The 12,995-nt window shown below is 45.3% G+C and overlaps 1 protein-coding gene across 3 annotated transcripts in view; it reads right to left on the bottom strand.

Annotated features, from left to right (window-relative positions):
• The window catches only part of SLC7A3 (solute carrier family 7 member 3), a 37,688-nt gene extending 27,655 nt beyond the window's left edge, over positions 1 to 10,033 (bottom strand). Inside the window, exons 1-12 of one of the 3 annotated variants that reach the window (XM_081223314.1) lie at positions 9,884 to 10,033; positions 8,472 to 8,875; positions 7,985 to 8,143; positions 7,646 to 7,823; positions 7,336 to 7,448; positions 6,988 to 7,210; positions 6,658 to 6,797; positions 6,461 to 6,563; positions 6,049 to 6,218; positions 5,718 to 5,884; positions 5,277 to 5,385; positions 4,744 to 5,139 (exon numbers count right to left, since the gene is read on the bottom strand). In XM_081223314.1, the coding sequence (XP_081079440.1) occupies positions 5,009 to 5,139; positions 5,277 to 5,385; positions 5,718 to 5,884; positions 6,049 to 6,218; positions 6,461 to 6,563; positions 6,658 to 6,797; positions 6,988 to 7,210; positions 7,336 to 7,448; positions 7,646 to 7,823; positions 7,985 to 8,143; positions 8,472 to 8,841 (1,863 nt within the window). In that variant the 5' untranslated portion in view covers positions 8,842 to 8,875; positions 9,884 to 10,033 and the 3' untranslated portion in view covers positions 4,744 to 5,008. Of the gene's footprint in view, positions 1 to 4,743; positions 5,140 to 5,276; positions 5,386 to 5,717; positions 5,885 to 6,048; positions 6,219 to 6,460; positions 6,564 to 6,657; positions 6,798 to 6,987; positions 7,211 to 7,335; positions 7,449 to 7,645; positions 7,824 to 7,984; positions 8,144 to 8,471; positions 8,876 to 9,883 lie in introns of those variants that run through there. The other 2 variants (XM_081223315.1, XR_014014315.1) reach the window with 2 other exon arrangements.
• Between the last annotated feature and the right edge of the window lie 2,962 nt (positions 10,034 to 12,995).

Genomic DNA, 12,995 nt, shown 5'->3' with positions numbered 1-12,995 from the left:
AAAATCCACAGGAAGATGAGGGAGTTTTTATCTGATGGGCATGCGTTTTTGCAATAAAGTATGAGGCAAAGTCAACAGCAGAGAGTAGGAGGGAGAGATTTGAAGAATGTGAGGAAGGTAAGAAACAGTTGTTTCAGCGAGCAGGGGAATCGGAGAGAAAAAGATGATTTCCGGCAGAAATCCCCTTTGAGGACCTGGTCAAGGTTGATGATCATTCATCTGCCCAGCTGTGTGATTGCCTCCAACAATCCTGAGCTACACAGGTGAAAGTATGGAGAAGATGTTTGGATTCCTCCGGCTGGGGTGGAGAGGACTCTGGAGTATTGCCTAGTGAGGTGAAGATATTCGCGTGATAATGATAATAAATTCAGAAATTTAAGTGGTAAAGGGAACAAGCAAAGATTGGAGGAAACTGATAAACACAGAGAAGGTGTATCTGGGGAGCAGGGGAGTAGTGAATTGGAAGATTCACACGGTCAAAGAATTGTTGTAGTGGGGTTACTTGAGCAAATGAGCTGGAACTTGGGAAGATGTAGACAGAGAATTTGATGTTTGAAATAGTGATTTCAGAGGTGACATTCTGGCAAAATCTAGGGTATAACCATGAGTAGGTAGCTGAGGTTAATTCATTGAAACAAATCACAGACCCACTCTCTCCTTCACATATTATAACACTCTCATCCACACACTTCCTGCCCTTTAGTTGCAGGCCCTGAAATTGAGTTCAAGAGTGACTGGAATCTGCCTTTCCTGCCTTCTTTTTCCACTTCACCACTTCAAAATCCTAGGCTCTGGGCAAACTGAATTATAAACTTTCCCATCTTCTTGCCTTTGTGCACAAGGTTCCTTCTTCCTGAAATGCTCTCCCACCATATCTGAAATTACGTATCTTACCCATCCTTTAAAGCACAGCTTAAAAGCCTCAGCTTCCATGAAGACTTCGCAGAACTCCTTCATGTGAATTCCCATGGTACTTCGTTCAGACCTCTCTTAGGATACCTATTATTTCCCACTTTGTACTTATTTGGGCCAATTTTGTCTCTGGCTCCTTGAGGAGATCAAGATTAGACCATGCCTAAAGCAATTTTCTACTCCAGCTTCAAACATAGTGTCCTATGGAGATACTATTCACTGTGTTAACTGTTTCCAAAATATGGTGTATGTGATTATTTTAGGTGGTGCACAGCCAAACATTTTTAATAGTTGGATATTTTAATGTGTATTAGGAAAATACTTTGTTTTCCACTTATGATAGTGGTAAAATGTTTTCTTTTTCAAAGAAGTGTATTTAAGCTTAAAAATTGGTGGTTTTTTTTTTAAATAGTACAGGAATTACACAAAAAGAGAAAAATTCATGAAGGCTATACTTACCTGTCTGAGGTCTGGGAAACACGACACTGAATGAAAAAAGACCTAGAGTACCAAATCAAAGGACTACTCCTTCCTTCACAAAAGATTTATTTAAACGGTAGTGCAGGGATTTATCACTCTCTCCACTGACAATCTCCTTTAAGCATGTAAATGCAAGAATTGCCCATCTTAAAACAAAACAAAAAACCCAAACCTCTCCTTCAGCTCCCTCCAGCGGTGCCCTGAAATGCTCGCCTATAGCCCAGGTCCTCTTCCTCACCCTCCATTCACAATCCACTGCAGTACCCCCTACCATCTGACAGAAACTGCTCTTGAAATGATCAATTACCTACTGACAAAACCAATGAACCCTTTCTGTCCTCATCTTATTTAACTCGGCTCTCTAGGCAGCCTTTGGCATTGTTGACTGCTCCTGAGAGGTCCCTTCCTCCCTAGACTTCCATATCACTCTCCTGTCTCCACCTCCTCCTACACTGAGTCCTCCTCCTCCTGTATCACTTCAATGTTAGAGTTCCTCCAATCTTTTACTATCATAATGATTTTTAAAAGGAATTTTAAAACTAATGTTTGGGGACTTCCCTGGTGGTCCAGTGGTTAAGACTCCACGCTTCCACCGCAGGGGACGCACGTTGGATCCCTGGACAGGGAACTAAGATCCCATACGTGCAGCCAAAAAAAAATTTTCTTTTTAATTTTTAAAAGAATAAAATAATGTTTGTACCTGGTGAAAAACTGAAAAAGTACAGAGGAGAAACCAGAGGTTTCTGGTTAATTTTTCCAGAAAAAAAAAATAGGTATAAATGCACCCTCTTTTGCTCTTTCACACAAATATTCTGCACCTTGGGGTTTTTGTTCCATTTTGTTTTGTCTCTACTTAAAGTGTGACTTGGAGCTCTTTCCATATCACCTCTTGGCACATATAATTCTACCTTTTTTTTCTTTTTTTGAGTAAATGCCATGTTGTTTTATTTAACCTAGATTTATAATGAGCTTTTATATCCAGGAAAGCAAGATCTCATCTTTTAAATGGCTGTATGTCTTCCACTGAATTAATATAGCTTAACTAGTTCCTGGCCGGTGCACATCAGGTAGCTTCCAAGTTTTACGCTATTATGAATAATGTTACTGTAAATATCCTCATATACGTAAATTTTTAATTCCTATAAATGAAATTGTCAGATCAAAAAGAATGTGTCTTTAATTCTGGTATCATCAAATTACCCTCCGCAAAAGTCACAAGAATGTATATCCCCATCATGCATAAGATTGCCTGTTTAACCTCACTTTTGCCAATGCCTTGTCATCGAAATTTGTTTTGCCAGTCTGGAAGGTAAGAACTGAATTCTCATGGTTGTTTTAATTTGCATTTCTTGTTGAGTGAGGTTCAGTATGTTTTTTTATATTTGTTGGTATCTTATATTCTCTTTCTGAACACTATATCCTGTACTCAGTTTTCTATCAAGTTATTCATCTTTCTTATTTTTTATGAGTTCTTTGCACATAAAGGAAATGATATCATTTGTGCTTCAAAATTTTTTGATTGTTTATTTTGCCCCAAGGCAATCTTTAGCCCCACACACAGCTTCCATTACATACTCATTTGCCCTCTGAGTTGATGATTCCTAAATCTATAACTCTAGCCTAGACCTCTAGCCTGGCTCCAAGTTCCAGTGGGTGATTATGTATCTTCACCTATATGAAGCTAAACTCATGTACATGTTTATAAACTCAGCATATCTGGAAATGAATTTATCTTTCCACAGATATGCTCTTCCTCTTACGCTCTCCATCTTGGCTAGTAATTTGATCATTCACCCAGAAAGTTCACCCAGAAATCTAAGTCGTCCACTTCTTTCTTACCTCCGACATCCAAATGACCAAAAATCCTGAAATATTTTGCCCAAATGACTATGATGCTCTCCTAACTAATTACTGCTAGCAATGTCGCACAGTGGTTAAAGAGCACAGGCTGCAGAGTCAGAACTGGGTGCATATCCCAGCCCTGATCACTCCAAGTTATGTGACCTACAGCATACTTCTTACCCCAAACCTATTTCCTCATCTGTAAAAAATAATTCCCATAACATCTACTTCATTGAGTCATTGCAAGAACTAAAAAGAGATTGTATGCACAGTATCTGGCATAAAATAAATACTGAATAAATGGCAGCTATTATCACACTGCTCTAACTTCCCCCACCCTCTTCCAAGCCATCCTCCTTGCTGCTGCCAGACTAATAAATCCAACCACCCCTTTTGCTTGGAATCATTCAGTGACAATACCCCCTCCCCCGCTCCACACACACACACCATTTTAAGATAACATCTGAATTTCTAGGTAGGGTATACAAGGCCATTCATGTGGTCTCTTACCTTTCACCACAACCCCGTATATGCTGCCCTCCAGCCACATTAAACTATATGTCATACCCCCAATACAGTACGCCATTTCACACTTCCACAGCTTTGTGCACACTGTTCACTGGCAGATAAGCCCTCCCCTCAGTCCACTTCATAAACACCTACTCAAGGGAATTCGCTGGCGGTCCAGTGGTTAGGACTCTGCGCTTTCACTGCCGAGGGCCCGGGTTTAACCCCTGGTCGGGGAACTAAGATCCCACAAGCCGCAGGGTGCACTCAGGTCAAGCACATCCTTCTTTGTGCCTCTGCAGCTCTTGGCACTTACCCCTGCCCTGGGACAAATAGCATTGTTTCCTGTTTACATGCTTGTCTCCCCCACTAGATCGTGAGCTCCTTGAGGGCAGGGACTATGTTTTATTCATGTTTGTATCCCCAGCACCCAGCAAGGACCTAGCATTTTACAGGCCCTCCTCATGTTTGTTGAGTAAATGGAGGAATTAATAGTTCTTGGTCTGAGCAGCTCTAACCTCTGTTTCCTTACAACAACCAGTAGCTATACATATACACAGTCCTTTATCCATCCTCTCCTATTGTCCACCCCTTCCCAGAAGTACTAAACACCACAGCCAAAATTTCTGTTGTCCAGGCAGTCATAGGAGCCTGGGACTGATCCAACTAGAAGGGGTAGAACAGAAGACAATGGTCTCAGTGTAGGCCCTGACCAATGCCAGTGTTGAGATCAGAGTCCACCCCCAAATCCCAGAGACGAGTGTTGCTGTCTACTTATTCAGAACCTAACCTTTTGTGTAGCAAGGGGAAAACATATCTCAAGATCGTTCCTTGAAGTGTGACTAGACTTGATGGCTACTTACACCACCCTACTCAAACCCCAAGCCAACAAGAAGCACACACAGGCACAGCAGATACTTTTGTGGTGACGGGAGCAAACAAAGGACACTTATCTGAAGCTCTCCACACTGAAAGTCAGGCTCCATATCATCTCTAGCAAGCAAAGAACAAGACATAGTTTCTATTTCTAGTTTCTTTTAATAACAATTTTTTTAAAGCCAGTAAGCAGCTACAGATACAGTTAAAAAGTAGACGAGTGGAAAAAAAAAGACAAGAAAGAGCAGACACATCCTTCACTCCATAATAAATACAGAGCTCTATCTGTGTTCCCCCACCAACATCCCATGGGAAGCCTAGCTCTCTGTGTGGTCAGGAGTACTCTCCATTATTGTGCGGGGAGAACAGACAGCATTCAGGTGTGATGATGTCAAATCGAATGTGTACAGGCACTGCTGAGATCCAGGTCTACAGTTTTGGCCCTAGACTTGAGTGGGGGTTGGTCACTCTTAACCTCTTCCAGGCTGTGCTGCATCCCATAGCCGAAGTAGATAGCAAACCCTAGTAGGGAAAGGTAGCTGTGAGGTAGAAAAAATAGTGGCCTGTAAAGGCTTAATAGGGCTCCTACTCGAGACCAAGAGGGAAAGGAGGCAGGAAAGGAGACCTGAGAGGCCTACTCTTCCCAAGTGGATACCTACCAATCAGCATCCAGACCCCAAATCGGGCCCAGGTGCCAGCTGTCATCTGCATCATAAGGTAAATATTCACAAAGATGCTCATTAGTGGGAGGAGAGGCAAAGCAGGTACCTGGGAACAAAGCAAAATCTTCTTTGTACAGACCACAGGGTGATATAGAAAGAGATCCCTAACCTACTCAAGCCAGGAAAGGGAGAGTCCGACTCCTACTCATGCTGTGTATTTCAGTGTCCATTCATATAGTGTACCTCATATGGGACTCCAAGAATATGCAGAATTTGTGGAAATGGAACAGGAAGGGTCAGAGAAGACATCTTTGGCCTAGGTATGCTCCTATATCTTTCCCTTCTTGTCCAATGAAAGAATATGTATGAGACTACAAGGTATCTGGAACGTATTCTTCCAAGATGGGTTGGTGGAGGGGAAAAAAAGAGGTCATTTACCTTAAAGTGAAGTGGAGTGGAGCTCTGTGGCTGTCTCCAGATGACTCCAGTGATCCCAGTAATGAGCATCAGGAGCAGCACAAGCACTGCAATCCACACTGGGTCTCCAGAAAGCAGTGGAGTGGACCACTGGGCCAGCACCAGGCAAAGGACACTCAGCAGTAGAGCTTCAAGGGTCAAGTTGAGAAACGTCAAAACCAGTTCTTGAGAGCAACATATTAAGACATTAGGCACCCCATTCCAAGGAAGGTCACCCTCTCTCAGCCACCAAATGCCACACACTCCCCTCCTTCCCATCGTGCTGATCCAAGAGAAAAATGCCAGTGCTCACCAAGCAGTGAGGAACAAACATAGACAACTTGGCCAGAGAGTGGAGTGGGGATAGAGTTGAGTGGACAGAATAGTCCCTGTAGGGTCAGCTTCTCTGCTTCATGGATCTTCTCCTCCTCCTGCAACTCCACTTCACCTTCCTCATTCCTCATCTCCTGGTCAGGCTGATACCTGAGACAAGAGGAAGATGGCAGTATTAAGAACCTTTAACCACTATACCATCTTCTCCCAGGCAGCTTAACCTTCCTCATCACCATTAAGGGTAGCCATTCCTTTTGGCAGGGAGGGATATCCATATTCCTCAAGGAAAGTCAGGATGATGAAGGAAGAGGAGGAAGGAGGAGCAGATCCCCATGACTCCTCATCTCAGAATCAAAATCCAAACCACAGTGTGCAGAGGAAAGGAGTCTCACCTGAGGATGAGAACACAAATAGCCACCAGGGAGTAAGCAAGCAGGGTCCCAATTGACATGAGGTCCACCAGATCAGTGAGTTCAAAGAGGAATGCCATGAATGCTGAAATTGATGGGCAGAAAACATGAGCGAAGGCAAGAGCAAAGTGAACGGAGTTGCTGAAACAACGAGGGGAAGGGCAAAGACGAGTTTTCACCTGCGACAATGCCAGAGACCACAGTGGCCACGATGGGGGTGTGTGTGCCGGTGTAGATCCGGGCAAGGACACGAAACAGGAGGCCATCCTCTGCCATCGCGTAGATCACCCGAGGCATGGGGAACATAGAGCCCAAGAGGCTGGAGAGAAGTACGCCCAGAGCGGCGTTGACTGGGCATCTCTCTCAAGACTGTGAGCTTAACGAGTCTCCACCTTCTGCTCACAGCCGTTTTAGGGACTTCTTAAGGGCCTTTTAAGGGGTATTCTCTGGTGTGGAATGCTATCACCTGAGACTCTGACAGCAGAGGAGAATAAACATTTGACACTGACCTGGTAGAAAGAGCACAGAGGGATCCGATGGCTACAACATAGCGGGCAGGGGCCCATCCAGTATAGAGAAAGGCCTCAGGCAAGGGGCTCTCGGGTTGAAGCTGGTAGTAAGGCATCATGAGCGTGAGTGCCGAAGAGACACCAAAATAGGCCAAAAAGCAGACGAAGAGTGAAATCACAATGCCTGTGGGGATGGAATGCTGGGGATTCTGGGCCTCTTCCCCTGCAGGAAGGGGCACAAGGTTCTGAATCAGAGAAGCAGGCTCGCTCCTCTACCACTCCAACCCGCACGCCGCCTGAGCACACACAGATGCCCGAGCCCCATACGGAACGGAATGACTGTGTTACCAGTGGTAGCAATACAGTCGAAACCAACAAACGCATAGAAACAGGTCGCTGCTCCACGGAGAATCCCCTCGAAGCCGAAAGGCACAAACCCTCCAGAGCCCAGAGGGCCCAAGCTAAAGTGAAAGAAGGGATAGAAAAGGTAAGAGCGTGTTCAGCCAACTCTTGTTCCTTTTCTCTCAGGCCCAACTATTTAGCTGGGTCTTCAAGGCCTAGGATCCCATTCCTCCCCACTGCCAATCCAGAATCCCTCAGCGCAGATCCCTCTGTTCCCCGTCATGCTCCCAGCTCTGCATCTCCTGAATCTCCTAACCTATAGGTGTCATTGAGTCCAGCCACGGCCAGTTTGTAGTCCTCTTCTGTGAGCTTCCAGTTGTGCAGATCTCCCTTAATGAAGCCAGAGATGATGACAAAACCGAGAACCAAAAGATTCACCACCGTGAACACTTTGGTAACCAGGGCTGACTCACTAGCCCCCAGAGCCAGCAATCCTGTGGGAAAGAAAGGCCTCAGTCCAAGCTTTGTTTCCTTGCCTCTATGCGCAGACCTTTCCTTCCCAGCTTCTTCTTTCTCACTGCTCTCACCTCCACAAGCTCCCACGCCTAGTCCCCACTAGCCCCACCCCCGTCACTGTCCCTGTCCCTTGCCTCACCGGTGAGCAACAACACAAGGCCCATAGCAAAAAAGTCTGGATATTCTGCGAGGACATGGGGAACGTGCAGTGAGATGCTCCCCTGCAGGGTCTGAGAGATGTGGTTCCCAATCAGGTTGTCAAAAGCTGAGCTCCAGGCCCGGGCCACACTGGCTGTACCTGGTGGACCAGAGGCAGAAACACGGGGTCAAGTTTCCTCTATCCTCTCCTCCCTCCCCCAGACCAGTCTCACAAGAATACCTGCTATTTTCACCTATTCTTATCTTTTAAGAACCAAAGCCAGTCAATTAAGGACACCAAGACAGAGGTAAGTAGAACAAACAATTTCTCCACAACTTCAACCCTCCCAGCCCCCCAACAAATACACGCATTTATGGATATTTAAGTCCTGCGAATGATGAACACCTCACTTCACCATTCCACCCAGATTTCCTGACTCCATGCCCCTTCATTGGCTGTGCAGTTCCCCCCTGCCCCACCATCTCACCGATGACATAGGAGAGGATGAGGTTCCAGCCAGTGGTGAAGGCCCAGAGTTCACCCACAGTGACATAGCTGTAGAGATACGCAGAACCAGAACGGGGAACCCGAGCACCAAACTCCGCATAGCACAGCCCAGCCAACATAGAAGATAGGGCGGCCACCAAAAAGCAGATCACAATGGATGGTCCTGCTTTATCTTTGGCCACCTCGCCAGCCAGGACATACACGCCTGCACCCAATGTGCTGCCCACACCTAGGGCCACTAAATCCAGAGTGGTCAGGCATCTAGCAAGGCGAGTCTCAGCCATGCCTGGCTCCAGTGTACGTCTGCGTACCAGCTTTTGACCAAATCTGCAAAGCGCCTGCCACAGCATTCTAGCTGGAATTGGAGAGGATGCTAGGAAGGATCTGGTGAAAAACAAGACAAAAGACCTTCAATAGGGCTCACTATCCCTAAGCTCTAAGAGTGAATTACAGTACCCACTCCACCAAGTAAAGGAGCTTGGGGGGGATGGGAGGAGGATGTTGAAGGGACAAAGGCAAGTCACTTTTCCTCTAACCTCAGTTTCTTCATATGCAAGTAGGAATAACAATACCTCACAGGTTTGTGGAAGGACTAATTTCAGAAAAGGCATGTGAAAGCTCCCTATAGTTCAGTGGCCTGGCACCTAGTAGGTGCTCAATCAATATTAGTCTCTTCTTTCTTTGGCGGGGAAACTATAGCGTTTATCCTAGACCCCAACCCAGGAGCCAGAGAAGCTCAATTGTGTCCGTTCCCTGGCCTGTGGCTCTTTGGGGATTAAACAGAACTCAACCCAGGAAAGGCCAGCAGCTCTGGGGAGAACCCCCTTCTCACACCCAATATCCACATTCCTTTTCGGCGCTCGCCCCCAGGGCTTCAAATAAGCAAGGTTCCTAGATCTCCCGGAGGGAGGGGGGACCGACCTCGGCTACAGATCAAAAGTGAGCACCGACTCAGTTCCATCCCTCCTCTCCAAGCCCACACTGTGTAACTGGCGCTGGCATCGCCCATGGGGGGTAAGCAAATGTTCCCCCACTTCCTCCCGCCCCGCAAGGCTGACCAGCAAGCATCAACAGTCAGGCGTGGCTTCGACATCTAAAGATTCGGAGACGCACCCCGAGGGGGGCCCCTGAGCAGCCAGAAATTGCTCACACCCGAGAGGAGGGGTTCCGCCCTATGCCCCACGACTCGGCTCCCAGTTTCTTATGCCCCCATCTAGAAAAGGTCTGGGGCTGAGGTGGACATGGGAGCCTTGGCTCCCAGGGCTGGGGTCTCGCCAGCAACAGGTCACGGCCGCGTTGATGCAACTGCATGCCATGGTTGCCAGAGAATCCTAGGTATGCCCAGACCCTCGCCCGCCCCCTCCGACACACTTGTCGGCCCCCAACGCTTACCGGGGAGCTGTTGCAAGCCCAGGGCGCGGAGCGTCTCGGATAGGGTTCGGTGAGGCTGAGTTCAGCCGAGTTGGGTTGGGGCTGCCGAGCTCGGTTGCTCAGGCTTCAAAGCGGCTGCTTGGGGTCGTTGCGCGCCAACCGCCTGTTTTATCCACCGGGAGGCGGAGCCGGTAACGTCATGGAATCCCACCCCCAATCCTCCTCGCTACACAACACACACACACCTCTCTCTCGCCCACCCCCCACCCCCACCCCACCCCCACCCCCACACCACCCCCCGCTCTCGCTCTCTCTCTCTCTCGCCCGCTCTCTCGCTCTCTCTCTCTCTCGCCCGCTCTCTCTCTCTCTCTCTCTCTCTCTCTCCCCCTCCGTCTCTCTCCCTCTCCCTCTCTCTCTCTCTCTCTCTCTTTTAGCGTGGCAGGGAGCGAGAAGGGGGGGAGGGCAGCCTTTTCCCATTCTCCTCGCTCAGCGTCAGAGCCGGACAATAAGAGTCTTCATGGCCTGAAACCCCAAGGGATTTTCTACCTTTGTGCCTTGATAGTCAGAATCGGTGATTGGCAGGAGGGGGGGAGGGGGGTGAGAGGTGGCACTGGGGAGTCTCCAACTCAACTCTCATTCTTACTAAGCTTTCTTTTCTACATGAGGTTACCTCACCCCTGAAATCTTTCCCAAGGACCCTACCAGATTGTGGACAGCCATCTGACGCCAACCCCTCAGCCCTGACCCTCAGCTGTGGGTGTTTCCTAATGCAGTCAGCAGGAGAATAGAAGATGATTTCAACCACCACCTGTACACAGATAATTAATCCCATATAGATTTCTAGGCCCCAGTCTCTCCATAGTGTACCTCCAGCTACCTATAAATGTTAAACTAAATATTAACTATGAAATTCTGACAATATTGAAATATTAGAGGAGGGAGCTTACTTAATTCCATTTTACTGATGCGTAAACTGAGGCTCAGAGGCATAACTTGCCTGACATACACCATAATTATTTGTTGACCACCTTACTGGTAAAACCTGGTGTATTGGACTTCAATACCGGCCTCTTTGGGTACCATACCTCATTTAAATGCACAAGAAAAGGAGGCATGGCAGCAAGCAAAGCCAAACCAGGAGAAGCACCAGCATGGAGACAAGCCCTTTTAGGCTAGCAGTTTCTGGGAAACAGAAGAGGAGCAGAAGAATCAAAGAAAGATCACACCGAGTGTCAGACCCTAAAACCCCATCCAGCCTAATCAGTTCTTAGAACGGAGCACCAAGGGTTGTGAAGGTGTGGTTCTCTTCCACCAAGACATCTTGGGGATTAAGGATGGGCCTAAACATCCTTGTTTCCTTTAAATAATCCATTATGAATACGTCACCAATGAATCTATCTAAAATATAAATCCTTTTTGAAGTAACTGGTAGTTTCAGCTAGCTACAGCTCCATTTTGGCTTTCCTTAAGTATTCATTGAGTACTGACTATGTAGAGCAGCTAGCATAGCAATGAAGAGACTACAAAGGATACAGAAAATAAAATCCTGGCCCTCGTAGTCTTAAAAATCTAGTTAGTGATAGAAAACACACACAATACAATTGAAACTGTATTACCTAGTGGTTAGGAGTGCAGTCTTTGGAGTTAGACTTAGGTTAAATTTCCAGCTCAGACACTGTGTGGCCTTGAGCAAATCACCTAACATCTCTGAGCCTCAGTTTTTGGATATAATATACACGTTTCACAGGGTTGTTGAGATGCTTAGATGAGATTATGAAGTCAACTCTTCCTGCCTGGCACATGGGAAGTATTCAATAAAAACTTAATTCATATTCAGAATAATACTTTAGTGTGTATGATAATTATTTGGTTACTTAGATTAGGTGATTGATTCAATTATGAGATTAATCGACAAATTGCTGTTGTAAATATTCAGGGAAAGAAGTCCTTGGTACAGACCGGAATATATAAAGAAGGCCTCTTAGTTTGCAAGGGGTTGAGGCATGAAGTAAAGTCAGGGTCCCATGTAGAGACCAGCCTAGCATGTGCAGGTTAACAGTGGACTTAATAGGCATTCAATTATTCAATAAAAACTTGATCAGTTAATTAGAAGCATTAGGAGGTGCTCTCCAATTCTAGCGTTCCAAGATTTTATGCAACACTTCTCATTCACCTACCTATCCCTTTCATGAATTTGTAGAATTCAACCATATTTCCTTCCTCAGCTTTTATTTTTCCAGAAGTTCCATGATGTCCTCCACCATTATGGATTTCTCCAGCTTCATTAACTCTTTCTTGTGGTATAATGGCCAGGTGCAAAACATTGAATTTTTTGTTTGTTGTTATTATAAAACAATTTAACACTAATGAAAACTGCAAAAAAAGAAAAAAACCCACCCAATATTTTCATATAATTTTGCATGCTTCTGTTTTCATGATCAAATAAATATTTTTCAAATTACTTCTAGTGTTCAAAATTATCATTGTTAGTGGTTACATAATATTCCATAGCACTGATGTACCATTATTTATTTAACAATTTAAACATTTATTCAGGTTGTTTCCAGTTTTCCTTTGTTCTAAGAAACACCTTCATTAATACGATGTCTCTAGTTGAATTACTTTCTTAGGCTTCATTCCCAGGATTGGAATTATTGAATCAAAGATAATGAACATATTTGTAAATGTTGATACTTGTTACAGTGCATTCCCAAAGGATTTTTATCAGTTTACAGTGCTATCAGCCATGTTACAGCAAAGCAACATTACCACAGTCTCACCAGCATAACTATAATTTAAACAAGTCATTTGCTAATAAAATCAAAGTAGAAGTGCATTCTGTTTAGAATTACTATTTCTTTTGGAAATTGTTTATTCATATCTTTTCTTTTTCCAACTTAGTTATTTGGGTCCTGATGCTTTCCTTATAAATGAGAATTAATTCTTTCTATAGATATTAACCTTTCTTCTGTAATATTCGATTCAAATATTTTCCTATGTTTGTTGCTTTCATTTACAGAACTTAAATTTTTTTAACTTTTTATTGAGGTACCGTATACACAGAGAAATGTGCACACTGGTATCAAAAGTGTACAGCTCAATGAATGCTCACAAAATGAACACACTCCTGTAA

Source organism: Mesoplodon bidens (genome assembly GCF_964165515.1).
Source record: "Mesoplodon bidens genome assembly, chromosome: X".
NCBI classification, from domain to species: domain Eukaryota; kingdom Metazoa; phylum Chordata; class Mammalia; order Artiodactyla; family Ziphiidae; genus Mesoplodon; species Mesoplodon bidens.
This window is presented reverse-complemented; position numbering and strand designations above follow the sequence as displayed.